This window comes from Balaenoptera borealis (genome assembly GCF_965194805.1).
Source record: "Balaenoptera borealis genome assembly, chromosome: 7".
NCBI classification, from domain to species: domain Eukaryota; kingdom Metazoa; phylum Chordata; class Mammalia; order Artiodactyla; family Balaenopteridae; genus Balaenoptera; species Balaenoptera borealis.
Genome location: NC_138864.1, coordinates 72,399,449 through 72,416,118, shown reverse-complemented (window position 1 = coordinate 72,416,118; position 16,670 = coordinate 72,399,449). Strand labels below are relative to the sequence as shown.

Genomic DNA, 16,670 nt, shown 5'->3' with positions numbered 1-16,670 from the left:
AGAGTTCGTATGAATGAACAAATGACCAGTAAGTACTAATATGGAATGGCTAGAAAATAAAAATATATTGTTCAATAAAAGAAGCAAGGTGCAGAAGGGTATGTGCAGCTAGTAATCATTTGAGTACACAAAAAATGGACAGATAATTATATGTATGCTTGTATATGTATAAGGTATTTCCTTGTGCTTAATCAAGTAAATAATATCAGTGATTGCCTCTAAGTGAAGAAACTATAGGCCTGCATATCAGGGGTGGGACAGAACCTATTAATTATATCTTCTGATATTTGACTTTTTTTCCATATTGTATTATCTTTACAAAAATACAGAAAATCTAAAATGTAAGGCACAAATGTTCATAAAATTAGTTCAAAAAGAAAAGCTATAGCACATTATAAATTTCTCAGTATACTTTTTTTTTTTGGTAAAGTCCTGTCAGCCACGCTGATATATTACAAGACTTGGCAGTTACTTATACTTATGCCTCCTGAGGCTAAGACTAAAGAATGTTTTAAAAAAGCTTCAAGACTAGTACTGATAAGGAGTTTGTAGAAGCATTGTCTCTTCAATAAAGCATAAAGATAAAAGATTTTATCCTTGGGGACATTTGGGATCACTTAAAACTTTTTTAAACCATAAAGATAATTTATTGACTCATTTAACTGAAAATTCTAGAGATAGAGTTAGATTCACCTGAGTTTGATCAGAGTTCTGGTTTCCTTTCCCTGCTGTTTTCTTGTCTCTGCCCCTCTCAATTATCTTTATTCTTGGTCTCACATTCCTTAAATTAGCTAAAAGGCTGCAGCTCCAGGTAATACGATCTAGAAGACAAAAAAATTTATCTTTCTCTACCTTCAGGCACAAATCCTGGACTTTAGGATGAGTGGACTAACATAAGTTATATATTCCTCTTTGAGCCAATTACTGTAGCAAAAAGATGACATTCTACTGATTGTCAGTAGACAATGGTCAATTGTCTACTGGTCAATGCCTACCAGTAGATTTTCAAGATGGTGTCAACCTAACCAAAAGCACATATCTGTTTTACAGTCCCGATCCACAATGGGATTTTTTTTCTTTTTTGGGGGGACCAGGATAGGAACCACAATATTAACTAATATGTTGTCTATTTTATTTTTAGAATTGCTTCCAATGTAACACTTTTTTTTTTTAATGTAGGAATTTAATACACATGGTGTGCTTATTTTCCATTCTTGGAAATTTATGTAGTCACCTTCTTTCTTTTTTAGCATATACCAAAATACCAAGTCAAAGACTGGAAGTTGGAGGGGAGAGGGTTATCTCACTTGGAAAATGGTAGTAGTAATAGTACCTACTTCATGGAGCTGCACTAGGAGTACATATGAAAAAGAATTATCAATATTTTAAAACATGATTATTCATCCACAAACATGACAGAGATGTTAGACTTATCTGACTTACAAAACAAAGATTTTAAAGCAGCCTTGATAAAGATGCTTCAACAATTACAAACTCACTTGAAACACATGAAAAAATAGAAAGTTTTAGCAAAGAACTATAAAATATAAATAACATCCAAATAAACATTTCAGAAATAAAAAATAAAAGCTGAAGTAAAAAGCTCAATGGATGGGCTCAACAACAGAATGAGTGAAAGGAAAGAATTGGTGAACTGGAAGACAAAACAATACAAATCAATCTGAGCAACAGAGAGACAATAAGTTAGAAACATAAAAGCCTCAGGGACCTGTGGGATTATTTTTTTAAAAAGTAAATTTTGTGTCATCAGTGTGTAAGAAGGAGAGGAGAAAGAGAGCAGGACTGAAAAAGTACTAGAAGAAATAATGGCTGAAAACTTACCAAATTCAGCAAGAGAAATAAATCTACAGTACACAAATTTGAAAATATTTCAAACAGGGTAAACTCAAAGAATTCAATGCCAAGACATAATAATTATACTTCTGAAAACTAAAAACAAAGAAAACAAAGAAGACAACAAGAGAACAAATAACACCTTTCCTATAGAAAAAAAAAAACTTTTGAATGGCAGCAAATTTCTCATCAGAAAATGGAAACTAAAAGAAAGTGGCACATTTTTCAAGTGCTAAAAGAAAAGAAACATAAACTTATAGTCATATACGTGGTGAAAATATCCTTCAGAAATGAAGGGAAAATCAAGACATTTTCAGATGAGGTTAAAGTAAGAGAACTTTTTACGAGTAGACCTACCCTAAATTAATGGCTAAAAGGAAGTTGTCTAAACAGAAATGGAATAATAAATGAAGAAAGCTTATAACATCCGAAGGAAAGAATCAAATGATAAGCAATAACATGAGTAAATACAGTAGGCTTTTCTTCTCAAAATTTCCTGAATTATGTTTGACAGTGGAAGCAAAATTGTAACACTGTATGACAGGGTTCTAAATGTATGTAGGGAAATACTTAAGACCATTATATTATAAATGAGTGAAGGTAAAAAGTACAAAAAGTAAGGTTTCTATACTTCACTCAAACTGGTCAAACAATGACACCAGCATACTATGATTGATAAGTTATGTATACATAATGCAATATCCAGAGCAACCCTTAAAAAACATATAAAAATACATTCAAAACACTAAATAATCAAAAGGAAATTCTAAAAAATGGTCAAGTAACCCTTAGAAAAGCAGAAAAAAAAGAACACACATGAACAGAACACACAGAAAACAAAAATTAAAATGGCAGACTTAACTACTAATATATAAGTAATTATATGATATTTTAAGTCTAAGTAACCAAATTAAATGAAAGAGATTGTCAGAGTGGATTATATACCTTGCTACAGCCACTCTGCCAAAATAGTGTGTCAGTTTCTTTTAAAAAAACCTAAATATGCAATTACTATAAAACCCAGCAAATTCACTCCTGGGCATTAATCCCAGACAAATCAAGATTTATGCTCACAAACAAAAAATCTGTGTGAAAATTGGAAACCATGCTGGAAACCACCCAGATGTCCTTCAGTGGGTAAATGGTTAAACAGATGGTGGTACATCTATAACATGGAATACTACTCAGCAATTTAAAAAAAAGGGGGGACTTCCCTGGTGGCGCAGTGATGAAGAATCTGTCTGCCAATGCAGAGGACACGGGTTCGATCCCTGGTCCTGGAAGATCCCACATGCCGCGGAGCAACTAAGCCCATGCGCCACAACTACTGAGCCTGCACTCTTGAGCCCACAGCTACTGAAGTCTGCACACCTAGAGCCCGTGCTCTGCAACAAGAGAAGCCACCGCAATGAGAAGTCTGCACACTGCAACGAAGAGTAGCCCCCGCTCGCTGCAACTAGAGAAAGCCCGTGCACAGCAACGAAGACCCAATGCAGCCAAAAATAAATTAATTAATTAATTAACTAAAAAAAAAAGCTATTGACACATTAAAAACACCTAGATTAATCTTCAGAAAAATATGCTGAGTAAGAAAAAGCCAGTCCTCAAAAGTTACAGACTACATAATTACATATATATAACATTCTTAAAATGACAAAATTATAAAAGAGAAAATTACTGGTTGCCAGTTATTAAAGAAGGAGTAAAGGTGTAGCTATAAAATGACAAGATGAGAGATCTTTGTGGTGATAAAAATATCATGTATCTTGACTGTATCAATGTTAATACTCTGGTGATACAGTAGTACAGTTTTGCAAGATTCTATCTTTTTTTTTACTTTTGCAAATGTGATAGGTGAGAAGTGGTATCTCAGTATAGTTTAAATTCTTATTTCTCTCATTATATGTGGAGCTGTGCAGTTTTTCATATGCCTGACATTATATAAATGGAAATATCTTTTTTTTTAACTGTTAGTTGGTCCTTTGATTTTGCTTATGGAAATTTTCTTTGTTTTGTGTTTCACACTGAAAAAATTTTAATGTAGTCAAATTTATCAATCATTTCTCTCATTTTACATATTGAGTAATGATTAGAAAATATTTCCAATACTCAGATTACAGAGGAATTCATCTATATTTTCTCCTAGTTTATGTGAGATTTTCATTGTATTATATTTAGAACTGTGATCAGTTGTGGAATGTATTCTCGTGTGGGAGTGAGGTACAAATATTATTTTATCTTTTTTCAAATGGCTATCCAGTTATACTAATAATTAACAGGCAATCCCAGTTTTCATGATTCAAATATGCATGGATTTCAATTACCATGGTTTAGTTAAATAACATTGTTCCTCAATAATGTAGCTCAAATTTCAGTTACCACAGTATATTAACTATGAATAATTACATACAGTACAAACTTTGCTGCTAGCTCTTCAGTTTATAAACCACTACATAAACAACAAATGGACATCTTGCTCAGTGACAAATCATGTTACTTCTTTCAAATCCTATTGGTAATTGGTCACTGTACATCAATTATTCAATTCATGCACAGTGAAGCATATAGTCGTGTGCCTTCTTGGCCTCCAGTGATAACTCCATGTGCCATTTTATAAAAATAGATAATTAAGAGAGAATTGCTGCACAAGGTAAAAAGTGTGCTGAAGAAATAAAAATAATAATGCTGAAGTAAATTTGAATCAAACAAAAATGAAATTATATTAAAAAATAGCTGACTTTGAGAATGGTGACACTTCTGCCATTTGAGAAACTCTACGTATGCAGCCAAAAATACTTGATAACATAAAGTTTTCCATTAACTATTAAGATTGCTCTACATAATATCAGCTTGCATAGTCATTTTTTTGTGTTCCTATATTACCATGGAAAGTGAGAACTCCCTGTAATAAAAAGTCCATCTTTTCCTCAGGGATTTGGGAAGCCCCCTTGTATAATACACTACATTTCTGCATATACTTGGCTCTATTATTGGAATTCCTATTCTGTTCTACTGATATGTCTCTTCATGCATCAACACACATTTTAAATTATAGAAGCAAGCTCACTGATATTGTTATATCTTTCCAAAGTTTTTCTGGCTATTTTTAAAATAAATAATCTTTTATGTCTTCCTTTTTTAGTCTGCATGACTCCTTTCCTTGCCTTATCACAATGGCTAGGACTTCCAGTATGACGTTGAATAGAATTGATGAGCGTAAGCATCCTTGCCTTGTTCTTAATATTAGGTGAAATACCTTCAGTATTTGAATATTAAGTATGATGTTAGCTATAGGGTTCCTCCCACCACTCCCCATGTATGCTCTTTATCAGATTAAGTAGTTTCCATGTTTACTTAGTTTGCTGAGAACTTTTATCATGAATTGCTGTTTTCTTGGCTACTTGTTTATTTTTCCACATTATTTCTAGTTTAAAACATATAAAAAATTTAAAAATTGTAATTATTAACTCATAAATTAACAGTCAACTGATACATTTCTGATACTAAGTCTTTCTGTTCAAAAACATGATAATTCAATCTTTTTATTCAAGTATAGTTTGTATAATTTTAGTAATGTTTTAAAGTTAAGGCTTTGTTAAGGTATTTTTATGTAATGGCTTTGCCTGAGAATTTTATTTTTCTTGCTACTGTAAATGAGCCTTTTCTTATATTTCTAACAGATTATTGTTTACATACATGAAGATGATTAATTTATGTATACTAACTTTATGTTCTTTGTTACTAAATTCTCATGGATTTTACCACTTTTTTTCATAGATTCTCTTGGATTTTGAAAAAAATTCAATCATACATTATCACCTGCTAGCAATGCTAATTTAACCTCTTACTTTCCACTCTTTGGCCCCTAATTATTCTTTTCTAATTACATTGGTTAATATCTTCAGTAACATGTCTAACACAGGTGCTGATAGTGAGCATCCTTGCATTATTCTTGGCTTTTATTGGACACCCTCTAGTGTTTCCCCATAAAGTAAAATGCTGGATTTTGGACTGTGATATAAAACTGCTTGAAAATGTCATCTGAGTTCTTTTTTCTTCTATTCTTATGGTTAATCAGTTTGGTTTTAGGGAGGAGTTTCAGGGAGATTTAAAGAACTACTGCTACCATGATCATGTAATAGGAAGTTCCTCAAAGGTTAAATTTTATTTAGTAAGAGAGGAGGGAGGGGGAAAGAGAGAGAGAGGGAGTCACTAAGACAGAGATGCATTTCCTCTATGACTAGAGACATATGATTATAGTGAGGAGACTGCTTTCCTGAAGGAGACAGAAGAAATCTTGTTCAATTTATTAATAGAAGATAAATCATTAGAGTGATATTAGCGTGTGCAGCAGAAGTTAATACTGGAAGAAGTAGCATGACAGGAAAATACTTATAAGCAAATATGAACCAGATTATTGGGAAAATCAAATGGATTGACCAAGAGTTAATATTAAAAATTGTCTTTGGATTACTGTAAGAGCTCATTTGATGCACTAGATAGCCTAAGAATTAAATTGACCACGTGTGAAAGGATTCCAGTTCTTTATCTTTGGAGACATAATCCAGGCTCAATTGAGGCTCAATAATAAATGAATAAATAACTTATTTTAAATCAACTAAAAAGAGCCCAGTGAGATTAATTTTTCATTTCTTCAAATTCTGCGTCTTTTCACTCGGGACAATTTTGACTTCTCACATTTTAGTACTTCAAACTTAATAGAAATGCTTTTCTCTCAGAACTAAAATGCCTAGTTGCTAGTACTCTTTCCTTGGAAAATTTTTTTTGGAGAATATATAACATCTGCAATGCTAATCATCAAAACTCCAGCTTACAAGGAAATGGCAAATATCTCAAAGGCAAGTGTAAGAAATAATCCCCCAGAGAATACTATGGTTAGTGGAAATAAGAGACTGGAGAAGAAGTACATTTGCTTTCAAAACAAAATGGGTTTCTGTTCAGATCAAGGATTTGCATCTTTCCACAATCCCTACTGAGGTAATAATCCTGAAAAACCAAGGCTTAAATAACAATAAAAGTTTATTTTGGCTTGAACACCCACCCAAGTCCTTCTGAGATTCTAGCTGCACTAAGCGTCATCCTAGCACGTTGGTGTTCATCCACTCAGATGAAGGGATATTCCCAAATAGGAGAAAAACATCTCTTTCCCATTACACCATAGCAAACGTATTATCAGTACCTTCTGTATTTATCTAAATTCAAGGTTGAATTATACTCATGTTATCCTGTCGGACTTCAATCAGTTCTTTATAATTTTCAGATACGTTTTGGAAATGCTGATTTTGAGAGCTGACTTCTTCCTTTTTATTTTTATGTGTGGGCATGGTATTTACTCAACCATAAAACTAATTTGCTTTACTTGAGGGAAATAGTACTATGAGTCTACAAAGCCCCTGTAAGAATTTCAATACTGAAGATTTTGGTCTGAATATTGCACAGTTCAGCTTTTCAAATGTGGAAAGAATACCCAAGAACTAAGGTGTGGGATTATCTTTATTGCCTGGATACTGAAGACTCTACCAATTAGAATGAAGACTGATTGGGGTGTGACTAGTAGATGTTTGGAGGGGTCGAAGCAAGTATGGTAGGAAATTCCATTTTGACCTAGTGAGCCATGCAAACCAGGGGAATGGCTTCTCCCAAATGGTCATTTCAAGGACTACTTGTAAATGCAAGAAAGTTTGCCAGACAGCTGTTCCTGACAGCTAACTTTTGTTTTACTCTTTCCTATTTTTGTTTTGTGGGAAAATCTCCTAGACATCCAAATATTTGTGCTGGAATTATTTTCTTGTCCTACTTCTGCCAGACACAAAAGCCAAGAAAACATTCAATTTGTTTTTTCCACAGGAACCATATATAGGCAGCTAAATGGCAGCACTGAAGAACAAAAGCAAAAAACAGTTAGCTTATGGGATAAAGGAACGAGAAAGAGAGAGAAAGAGAAGGTAAGAGAGAATGTAAGAAACAATAAAATAAATCTTTGCTTCATGTAATCTTATTTAATATAAGGACAATGTTAAATATTCAGATTTTTTCAATCTTATTAGTTTCAGGTGGCCACCTTTGCAAGGAAAAAAAATCTATATATGTAACTCTATCTATCTATCTATCTATCTATCTATCTATCTATCTATCTATCTATCTCCCTCACTGTGCTCTTCAAAAAAAATTCCTATTTTGGATTGAGATGGTAGAAAATATAACCATGTGTTAGTAAAACACACAAATACACACACACACACACACACACACACACACACACACACACGAGTGTTGGAGAGGATGAAATTTTCCTTTACCCTTCTAGGTTCTTCTGGCTCCTCTAAGAATTAAATTGGCATGAGACAGATTAACAGGAGAAAAATCAAACAAAAGTTTAGTAACATGTAAACATGGGAGGAACCCAGGAGAACTGAGTAACTCGCCAAGATGGCTGAAGCCGTCACCTACAGTACCACCTTCAGCTAAAGACAAAAGAGAATGTTAGGTGTAGTGGGTTGGGACTTCAAAGTGGAGAAAGGCAATTCACATGGAGAGGGAAAAGCAAATGTTTGATAAACAAATATTCTCTGGACCATGTCGAGACAATGGGCACAGCTTGATTGTTTTCAGCTTGAATAATCGCATGCCAAAGAGATATTTTGGGGTGGCAAGTTGTGCTCCTCTACACAAGCATCATCAACAACAAAAACCAGTTTCTTATATACACAATGCCCAGAACTGTAGGGTAAATACTTCTATTTGGGGGTCTACGTACATGGTTGCTATTATTATCTGGTTTGAAGAGTTAATATTTTTCTAAACTGTATGATTTCAGGAAGAACACAATTTTGTGTCCACATCATTCTACACTGTTTGATAATAATAAAAATAGTCTGTGTTCGGATTTTTTTTAATCCATATGTCAAGTTTGGGGCCTTTCTTTTGAAGGCATCCCATTAAATAAAATAGAAACCCCTGAGATATGAAAAATAAGTTATTTAGGCTTGGGGAAAGGAGGCTCATGGGAGTTACTGAGATTGCTCAGGAAGACTACTCTTCCTCTCTGAAAATTGTCAAAGGAAATCTACTGGAAGGACATCTCCACCCATGTGTTCAGGATTTTAAAAAGAGGGTCCAGTGTGAGGAAACGTAAAGATGTTGCCCAGAAAAAATGGAAAATAGAGGAACTCTTTTAGAAAAAGGTACCAGATGTCATGGAAAGTTCATTAAAAGATGGAACGTAAAAGATATGTCTCTCCTTTCTCTGAACAAGTATTGTATGACATCAGAGAAAGGTGGAATGGAGATAAAGAATTCCATGTAGGATTTCATTTGAGAAAAAGAATTCAGCTACTATAAGTGGGAAACTGTTGGATTAAGATAGTATTCGTGGTCTCTCTCAACTATTAAATTCTGTGATATAAGAATTATAAGAGCCGAATTTTATTGTAGTATTATTCATTATAGTGAAAAATGTTATGCCCTAGGCAGAACATCATGATTATCAGAATAATGGGAACATGCCCATGCTCATCTCAATTTCAAAAGTTAGACATAAATGTCCTCTTCAATGGCTCTTGTCAAGCCTCGGGCCCTCTGACTAGGAGGTGTATGGCCGTACACCTGATGGCCCTTTAGGCAAATGAAGAGAGTAAAAATATTTTAAAATTTAAAGCCCACCTTAAAGGAAAGAGGCTAACCAAGAAAATACCATGACGGTGTTCTGAGATTGCAGGGAAGTCTGATGCCCTGATACCCTAATTCATCTAAAGCAACAAGTGGTTAATAGTTGCCAATATGAAGGTGGAAACCCAGCGACAGAAATGTTATCTACTTTAATGGCCACCTTCCATTTCCTTTTTTCACCCAGGCATGGTTCCTGTACTTCACAGGAGGAAACTTGGTCACCCACAGATTGATACATTGTAAAATTCTGCCTGTCAGACTTTATTTGGAAACAGGATCTGCCAATCTTTCTTGTGATTTTATGCTTACAAGGAATCTTCTTTAGAAACCCACTCTCAGCTCTATTAATGACAAATTCTAACAGGTGTTATTTTCCTGTCAGACTTTTCATTCCTCTCATGACGGTTCAATAGAGACCACCTCCAAACTCGAATTTGGATATTCAAAGTTTATGCTCTATTTTTCCCACCCTCTTGTATCCCTCCTCCTCCATAGATATTCAGGTTTCTTTTTGAGATGGGTGTTCTGGTACTAGCCCCCCATTCTGTCTTTCTATTGACCAGCCTTCCCCTAGACATTTTAAAGTTTCTACTCTTTCTGTCTCTGTGTTCAAAATCTCTTATTTTCCTTCTGTTTTACAACCTGAATATGATGTGCTGGGTGACATCCTTCTAATAACAGTTAATTCTTTGTAAAATCTTAATGTCTTTCTCCTCCCAGGCTGTAAGCTCCTTCCAACCTAGAATACTGACTGTAATTATACGAATGACAGGCTCTGAGGCATTCAGGTAGGAAAATATCTCAAAAACTCACTCAAAGTATTTACCAAAAGCTGATAGACCTTACTAAGATTATAATTTACCTCACCTGTAGGAATCTATCATGGTGTATTAACCTTTCTTGTAAACTATCCCTTGTTATTTGTAGATTGTCTATGCCCAAATTAAAGGAGTTACTTAGCAAATATGTGGTTTATAGAATGACTACAAAATATTGATTTGGGTGACTTCCTTCCCCAAATGGACTTTTGTCCAAAATTATCCAGTTTGGTAGTCCTCATACCTTAATTTTATACAATGTGCAACAGTTTTCTTTAGCATTATAAAAATATAATTTATGTAGTTTTGTTATTTTTTTCTGGAACTTAGGTTACCATATGTTTGCTAAGATACCATTATACGAATGGGGTCAGGAAAGGTAATTTCCCAAGTGAAAGATTTCCAGGTTGCCATGGACAAGATGTATTACCTGTGTGTGTACCCAGGCAGATTGGCTTGTTCTAATCTCACCAAATCCACTCTAGGAGGGGTGATTGCATTACAGCCCATTAGTTTCCCTCAATTCTCATAAAGGGTTCACTGGAAATAATTTTTGGCATAAGAAAGCATCTAAAGCAAAAAGTCCATTCTATAAGTACGACTTCATCAGGGATTTACACATATTACAACAAAATCAGAACTTTAATTTACTAACGTCCGTTTATCTTATTTCATCCAAGTAGTTCAAATGATTAAACACTTTAAAAATAGCTAGAAGCCAAGTCTCCCTTAAGAAATTTATTTTGAAATATTATAAGTGTAAGTTTGATATGTTTGCTAGAAAACTGAATTATAGTATTCACAAGTTAATTGATTTTAAATATGTTGTATATGTTACCACTTCAAAGGTAAATTGAGAATAAATAAAACCAGCTACCTAACTACTTCAGCTATTCATCTTTTGATAATCTTTTCTCTAGTCTCTAACTGAAAAATAATTAATTTGCATATTTTCTCTCAGACTGTTGATTAAGGGACCTATAATTTACTTAACATGGGCAATTATGTACGTCTCAAGCATCTTCATTCACAATACATATTCTGGGACTTCTGAAAATATGACTTCATGTTAATTAGACTAGAATTTAAAATACCACCAGAAATATAAGGTCATGTTCCCAAGATTCACCTCATTTTCTTTCTTTGAGTATATATATGGGAAGATCTCCCATGCTTCTACACGCAGCAATGAAACTTCCAAAGTAATCTTCAGTATCTAGGATGGATTTTATCTAGAAAAATATTAAACTCTCTCAGCAAACTCAGTAAAGTTTTAATCGTTTGGGGAAGGCTTAATGCAGATATAACTCTGTTTTGTGTGTGTGTGTGTGTGTGTGTGTGTGTGTGTGTGTGTGTATGCATGTGCTCATGCACACAAGTGGGCATGCACATGGGATTCACTGCTTCATCAAAAAATGAAAAAGAACATTATGTTGCCTTGTAGAAGGTTGGATGAGAAGCAGCTCTGCCAGCCTCCTGCAGAGGACAGTGATCTCTTCAGAGGTTTTTATAGTGGACTCCCTTCTGACATTATGTAAAAATTTATGTCCCTTCTCTGATAACACCATGTCATTTCCACTGTAACTATGATTTATAAGTTATTTAGTTAGACTGTTTTGGTTTATGTACAATGAAGTTTTGTATGGTTTGATTTGGGGGGTTTGGGGATAATATTTTTTAGGGTTTGTGGATGCTCATTTAAGTTGATTCCTATCATTATCAGAACTCCTTAGGATAACATAATGACATCCTTATTGCATTTTGTAATCCTCTTCTTCAATTGCTCCTTGAGAATAAATGAACACAATACTTTTAGTTTTTTTCCATCTCTTTGCATTATCCTTAGCCTTGAGTTTATCCCAAATTTTGCATTTGATTTGGCCTTTAAAATATTTTGCATTCTTGGGTTAGGAAGACTATGAATGCTGAACGATGATCCACTTCTTATATCCAGGTTCATAGAATTCCAACTGACCTGGAATTTGATAGACAAAAAGTGCATATCAGGAAGATTTCTAGATCTTCAGATATTTCTTCGGTGTCTGAATTGACTCTTCATAGCCATCTATAACGAACTGGGTTTAGGATTTTAATCAACATGACAAAGCCAATTCCAGCTACTGGCTTATGCACAGAGCCTTTACGGAATATGATATAAAAACACAACTCCATGGCTGTATCTTAGAGTCATATGTGAACTTACCAGATTTGTCATTATGGCCATTATAGAAATCCCAAAGGAAGATCTCTGTGATGAGTTGTCTGTACTCTAAGTACATTCAAAGAAAATTCATTTACTCCTTTGAGATGTTTCCAGAGATTTTCTTGCACTTTACCATAAAGTAACCACACAGTTATTATAATTTTGTTCTTTCTTTTATGTGGCTGCCATCCTTTTCTTTCCCAATACTGTGAGAAATAGTAGTTGGACTTTTAGTTCTTTCCTTTATAAGCTGGGCTTTAAAGCAGATTCAGGGAAGGAAACAGGGGAAAAATTTCCTGCTGCCCGTTGCGTTTTTCTTATCCAATAAAATAAATAATGTTGCTACTATCTCCTTGACGTGCTGTGCAAATCAACTTCAGAAAATTATATTTTCATCTTAGACACGAAGTTATGAAGCACAAAACTGGACCTCTTTTAAGGAAAAGCAACCAATTACATACAAGGATGTGCTTGAAAATAAGGAGCAATCATGGCAAATTATTTGTTTGCATGTTGCAATCTAATTCTTATTGCTTTCAGTGAACTTAGAGAGTTTATTGGCATTCACATAATTTACTCTGGAGGTAATGATATAATAAGAAAACCAGTTTATTTTCTCTTGCTTAGCCAAGTGAACATAATCAACAAAAAGATTTTATGTAACCGTAGAGTCTGAGGTTACATAAAAGATTTTTTTCCCAAAAGTTGTTCAAAATCCAAGGTGTTAAGAGAGAAAACCCCATTACTTCAAATTAGTTATTTCCCTAAAGCTAGATAACTGGCAATGGTTGATCTATGAATATACGAGATGGTGTATGCCAAGGATTAAATTTTTTTGTCAGTGTTGCTATATTTAGGGTGGTTTAAATGAAAGTGTCAGGTTATTTCTTAAAAATGGCTGGCACAATATTAAAAGACCAGTTAATTTCATTAAATCTTATTATAATAATTCTCAATTTCACCAGAGATTTCCAATGGACTCATTAAGAAATTATCTCAAATGTATTATTAAACACAATAATTATTTATCATGAAGTCTCTAACCATTGACAGTAAATGCATGTTTTTTTTTTTCCTGAGTGTTGAAAGCTTGATTGTATTAACAAGCGAAAAAAAACTATATCATATTTTATTTCTGAAAAGAAAATAGTCTCTCCTTTGGTATTTCTTTCTTACTTCCTAGTCAGACTAAATTTGCAGCCAAATGAATTCAAACAGTTAAAAGTACTTAAATGTCATACAAACAAAGCATAAGTAAAGATAGTACATAGAATGGGGACATGGTGGGTTTGTCAGTAGAACCTTTCTAAAGACTATTAGAAAATGCGAATTATAAGATTGATAGGAACAAAGGGAAGACTTTCTTTGCTTAGTTTACATGAGTTTATATACTGTGGAAGCAGATATGAGGAATGATTTTAAGGTCAAACTTACCACTTACATACATCTGGGACTGGAATGTTCCAATTCCTTACTGCTTCTGTAGCTGTGTAAACTGGCTGTGGTGACTAAAACAGTTTGAATCAATAGTTAAGTAGCATTTACTTTTTCATTTGCTTGTCTGTTCATGTACCCCCTCAATCATTCCACATACAATTATTGAGAATATACCATATATTATGCATTGTGTTAGGCACTGGATATACAAAGATAAATAAAACACAAACTTTGCCGTCTACTAGCTCACAGAGTCACAGGAAAAAGGTAATATATTAATAGTATAATAGGAGCAATAACAGAAATATATATATTAATCAGCCATCTCGTAGAATAGGGGTTGATTTGCTCTGTATCGAAAGATCAGAGAAGAGTTCACAGATGAGGCAATGCCTGAGTTGGGCTGTCAGGCATCATTAAGAACTGACAGCCAACTGGATCATGAAAGACTATAAGAGTTTGACAGACAAAAAACAAGAAGTCCTAGTCTGCTAAAATACACAGAAAGAATGAAATAAATCAGTTTATTCAGGGAGTGAGAAAAAAAAATAAGAAAAAAGTGGTGAGGATAGAAGCCTGGGAAACACCACTAGTTCAGGGCAGAGGACCCAATTAAGCAAATGGAGAAAGAGAAGTCAAGACAGATGGAAGGAAACCTGGATAGAGCCATATTTTCAAACACAAGGGGAGAGACAGTTGAAAAAAGAACTAGGCAATCTGTCAATGCTGAGGAAATGGCAAGTAAAGTAAAAGCTTAAATATTACATATGACAATTAGAAGATCAGCGGATCTTTTCCAAGAGCAGTTTTAGGAGAGTGAAGTAGGTAGAAATACTAACTACATTTCCTGTTCTTGAGGAAAACTGAAGATAAAGATGGAACTTCCACCATCAGAGGGTTCACATTCTACTGAGGGATGTAAAACCTAAGTGCATTTATTATATGAGTTAGCCCTATACCATCTTAGAGCTAGCACTGTGTAGTGGCAATGATGGAAAGGATAAGTTTTGATGGAGGCTGGAAGAGGAATAAGGAAAGAAATCTACAGATAAGGGGCCACAAGGCCACGAGAAGTGGTATCTGGAAACCCACAGGGACACTGTGGAAATTTTACGAAGTAGTACAGATGTAAACTTTATAATTTCACCAAACTATAATAGAGTATAAGTGTAATCTTTATAAATGAAAGTACGTGAGGATTACCTATTTAGAGAGTGCATTCCTGTCACCTCTAAACAGGGAGAATTTTTTTGTACCAAGGCAGATCCATGAAAGCTGAAACAACTGACATGTCAGGAAATGAAAAATTGGGGGAAACAATGATGTTGAGGATATTTAGATGCATTTAAATATTTAATATTCTGTGAGATTTACTTTTACCTTACTTATTGACTTAAAAATTAAATACATTCAATAAAATGTCACCATAAAATATTATTTGTGACTGTGTCATGCAGCCAATTTTCTTTCCTAGAAATCAGCAGAAAGTATTGACCCTGTTAGTGATGTCTCTTTATTTAAACTCAGTCTTCAAAATGTTTCTAATGAAATAGATGTTGCTTTCAAGGAGACCACTGTATTCTAGCTCTTTTACTTACCATATCCTCATTGAGATCCCTGCATTATATCACTTATCCAAAAGAAGTAAGTGTCTGCTTACAAGTTATTTTCCATGATGTAAAAAATTATATATATATATATATTTGTATAGATATAGATATAGATATATATCTTGTGTTATAAGGCAAAACAAGATACTGCCTAACAAATGTGGTTTGCTGGATTACAAAGATTTTTTTTAAAACACAAGTTCATGGGAAGAGGAAATAACGGGGAAATGTGTGCTTATCTGGTAAAAAGTTTGGGTGAACAACGTTACGTGCTATTTAAAATTCATGCTGACAAAAACAAATCAATAGCTTGACAGACTCAAAGTTCAAACCACCGGGAGAAGTAGGACATTTGGCAATTTAGCATTTGTGTTACCAATAAAGGTCAATAAAATTTCTTTTTCAAATTGAAAAGCAGGATAAGGAAAGAGAATCCTAACTGAACTATGGTCTCAGGCTAATGTTTCCAAGAAATAGAGAATTATAACAATTAAAATTCCTTAAAATCAAATGAAGTATCATATTTAATGGGGGAAAATGCACTGACTCCAGACTCAATGTGTCCAAATCTACCATGCTAGAACACTGGAGAGACTTGTCCCCAGGACTTCTTAAAACAGAACTCCTCATTCTGCCTTAAAATGTCCTTTGTCATGAACTCTCTCTGCTCTCCTCCTGGGAGAGTGAATACAACCGCCTCTCCCCTTCAGCCCTACCCATCTCAGGCCAAAAGTCTGTTTTGCAACGGAGTACAACTGACTGCTCCTTGACGTATGAACCCTTGGCCTTGCAAGCTGAGCAAACTGATCTGAGGCGATTATGCTGCCACACCATTAAATAGTGCACAACTCACTTCTCTGCAAAAGGTGATTTATGCACTAGGGAGTATGAGGCTCAGCATTGAGCAATCCGAATGTCTCTCTTTAATTATGCTTGGCATTATGAGAAAGAAAAGTTACTTCCCCCCCCCTTTTTTTTTTTTTTTTTTTTTTTTTAAATAGCTACATTATTTATTTATTTATTTATTTATAGCTGTGTTGGGTCTTCGTTTCGTGTGAG

At 34.2% G+C, this 16,670-nt stretch overlaps 1 protein-coding gene across 7 annotated transcripts in view; it reads left to right on the top strand.

The window, feature by feature from the left end:
• GNGT1 (G protein subunit gamma transducin 1) overlaps positions 1-16,670 on the top strand; it is a 293,847-nt gene that overhangs the window by 218,570 nt on the left and 58,607 nt on the right. For 5 of the 7 annotated variants that reach the window (XM_082398676.1, XM_082398678.1, XM_082398679.1 and 2 more), the window contains exon 3: positions 7,723-7,820. The exons of the other annotated variants lie outside the window; for them this stretch is intronic. In XM_082398676.1, the coding sequence (XP_082254802.1) occupies positions 7,744-7,820 (77 nt within the window). In that variant the 5' untranslated portion in view covers positions 7,723-7,743. The remainder of the gene's footprint in view (positions 1-7,722; positions 7,821-16,670) is intronic. 7 annotated transcript variants of the gene reach the window in all.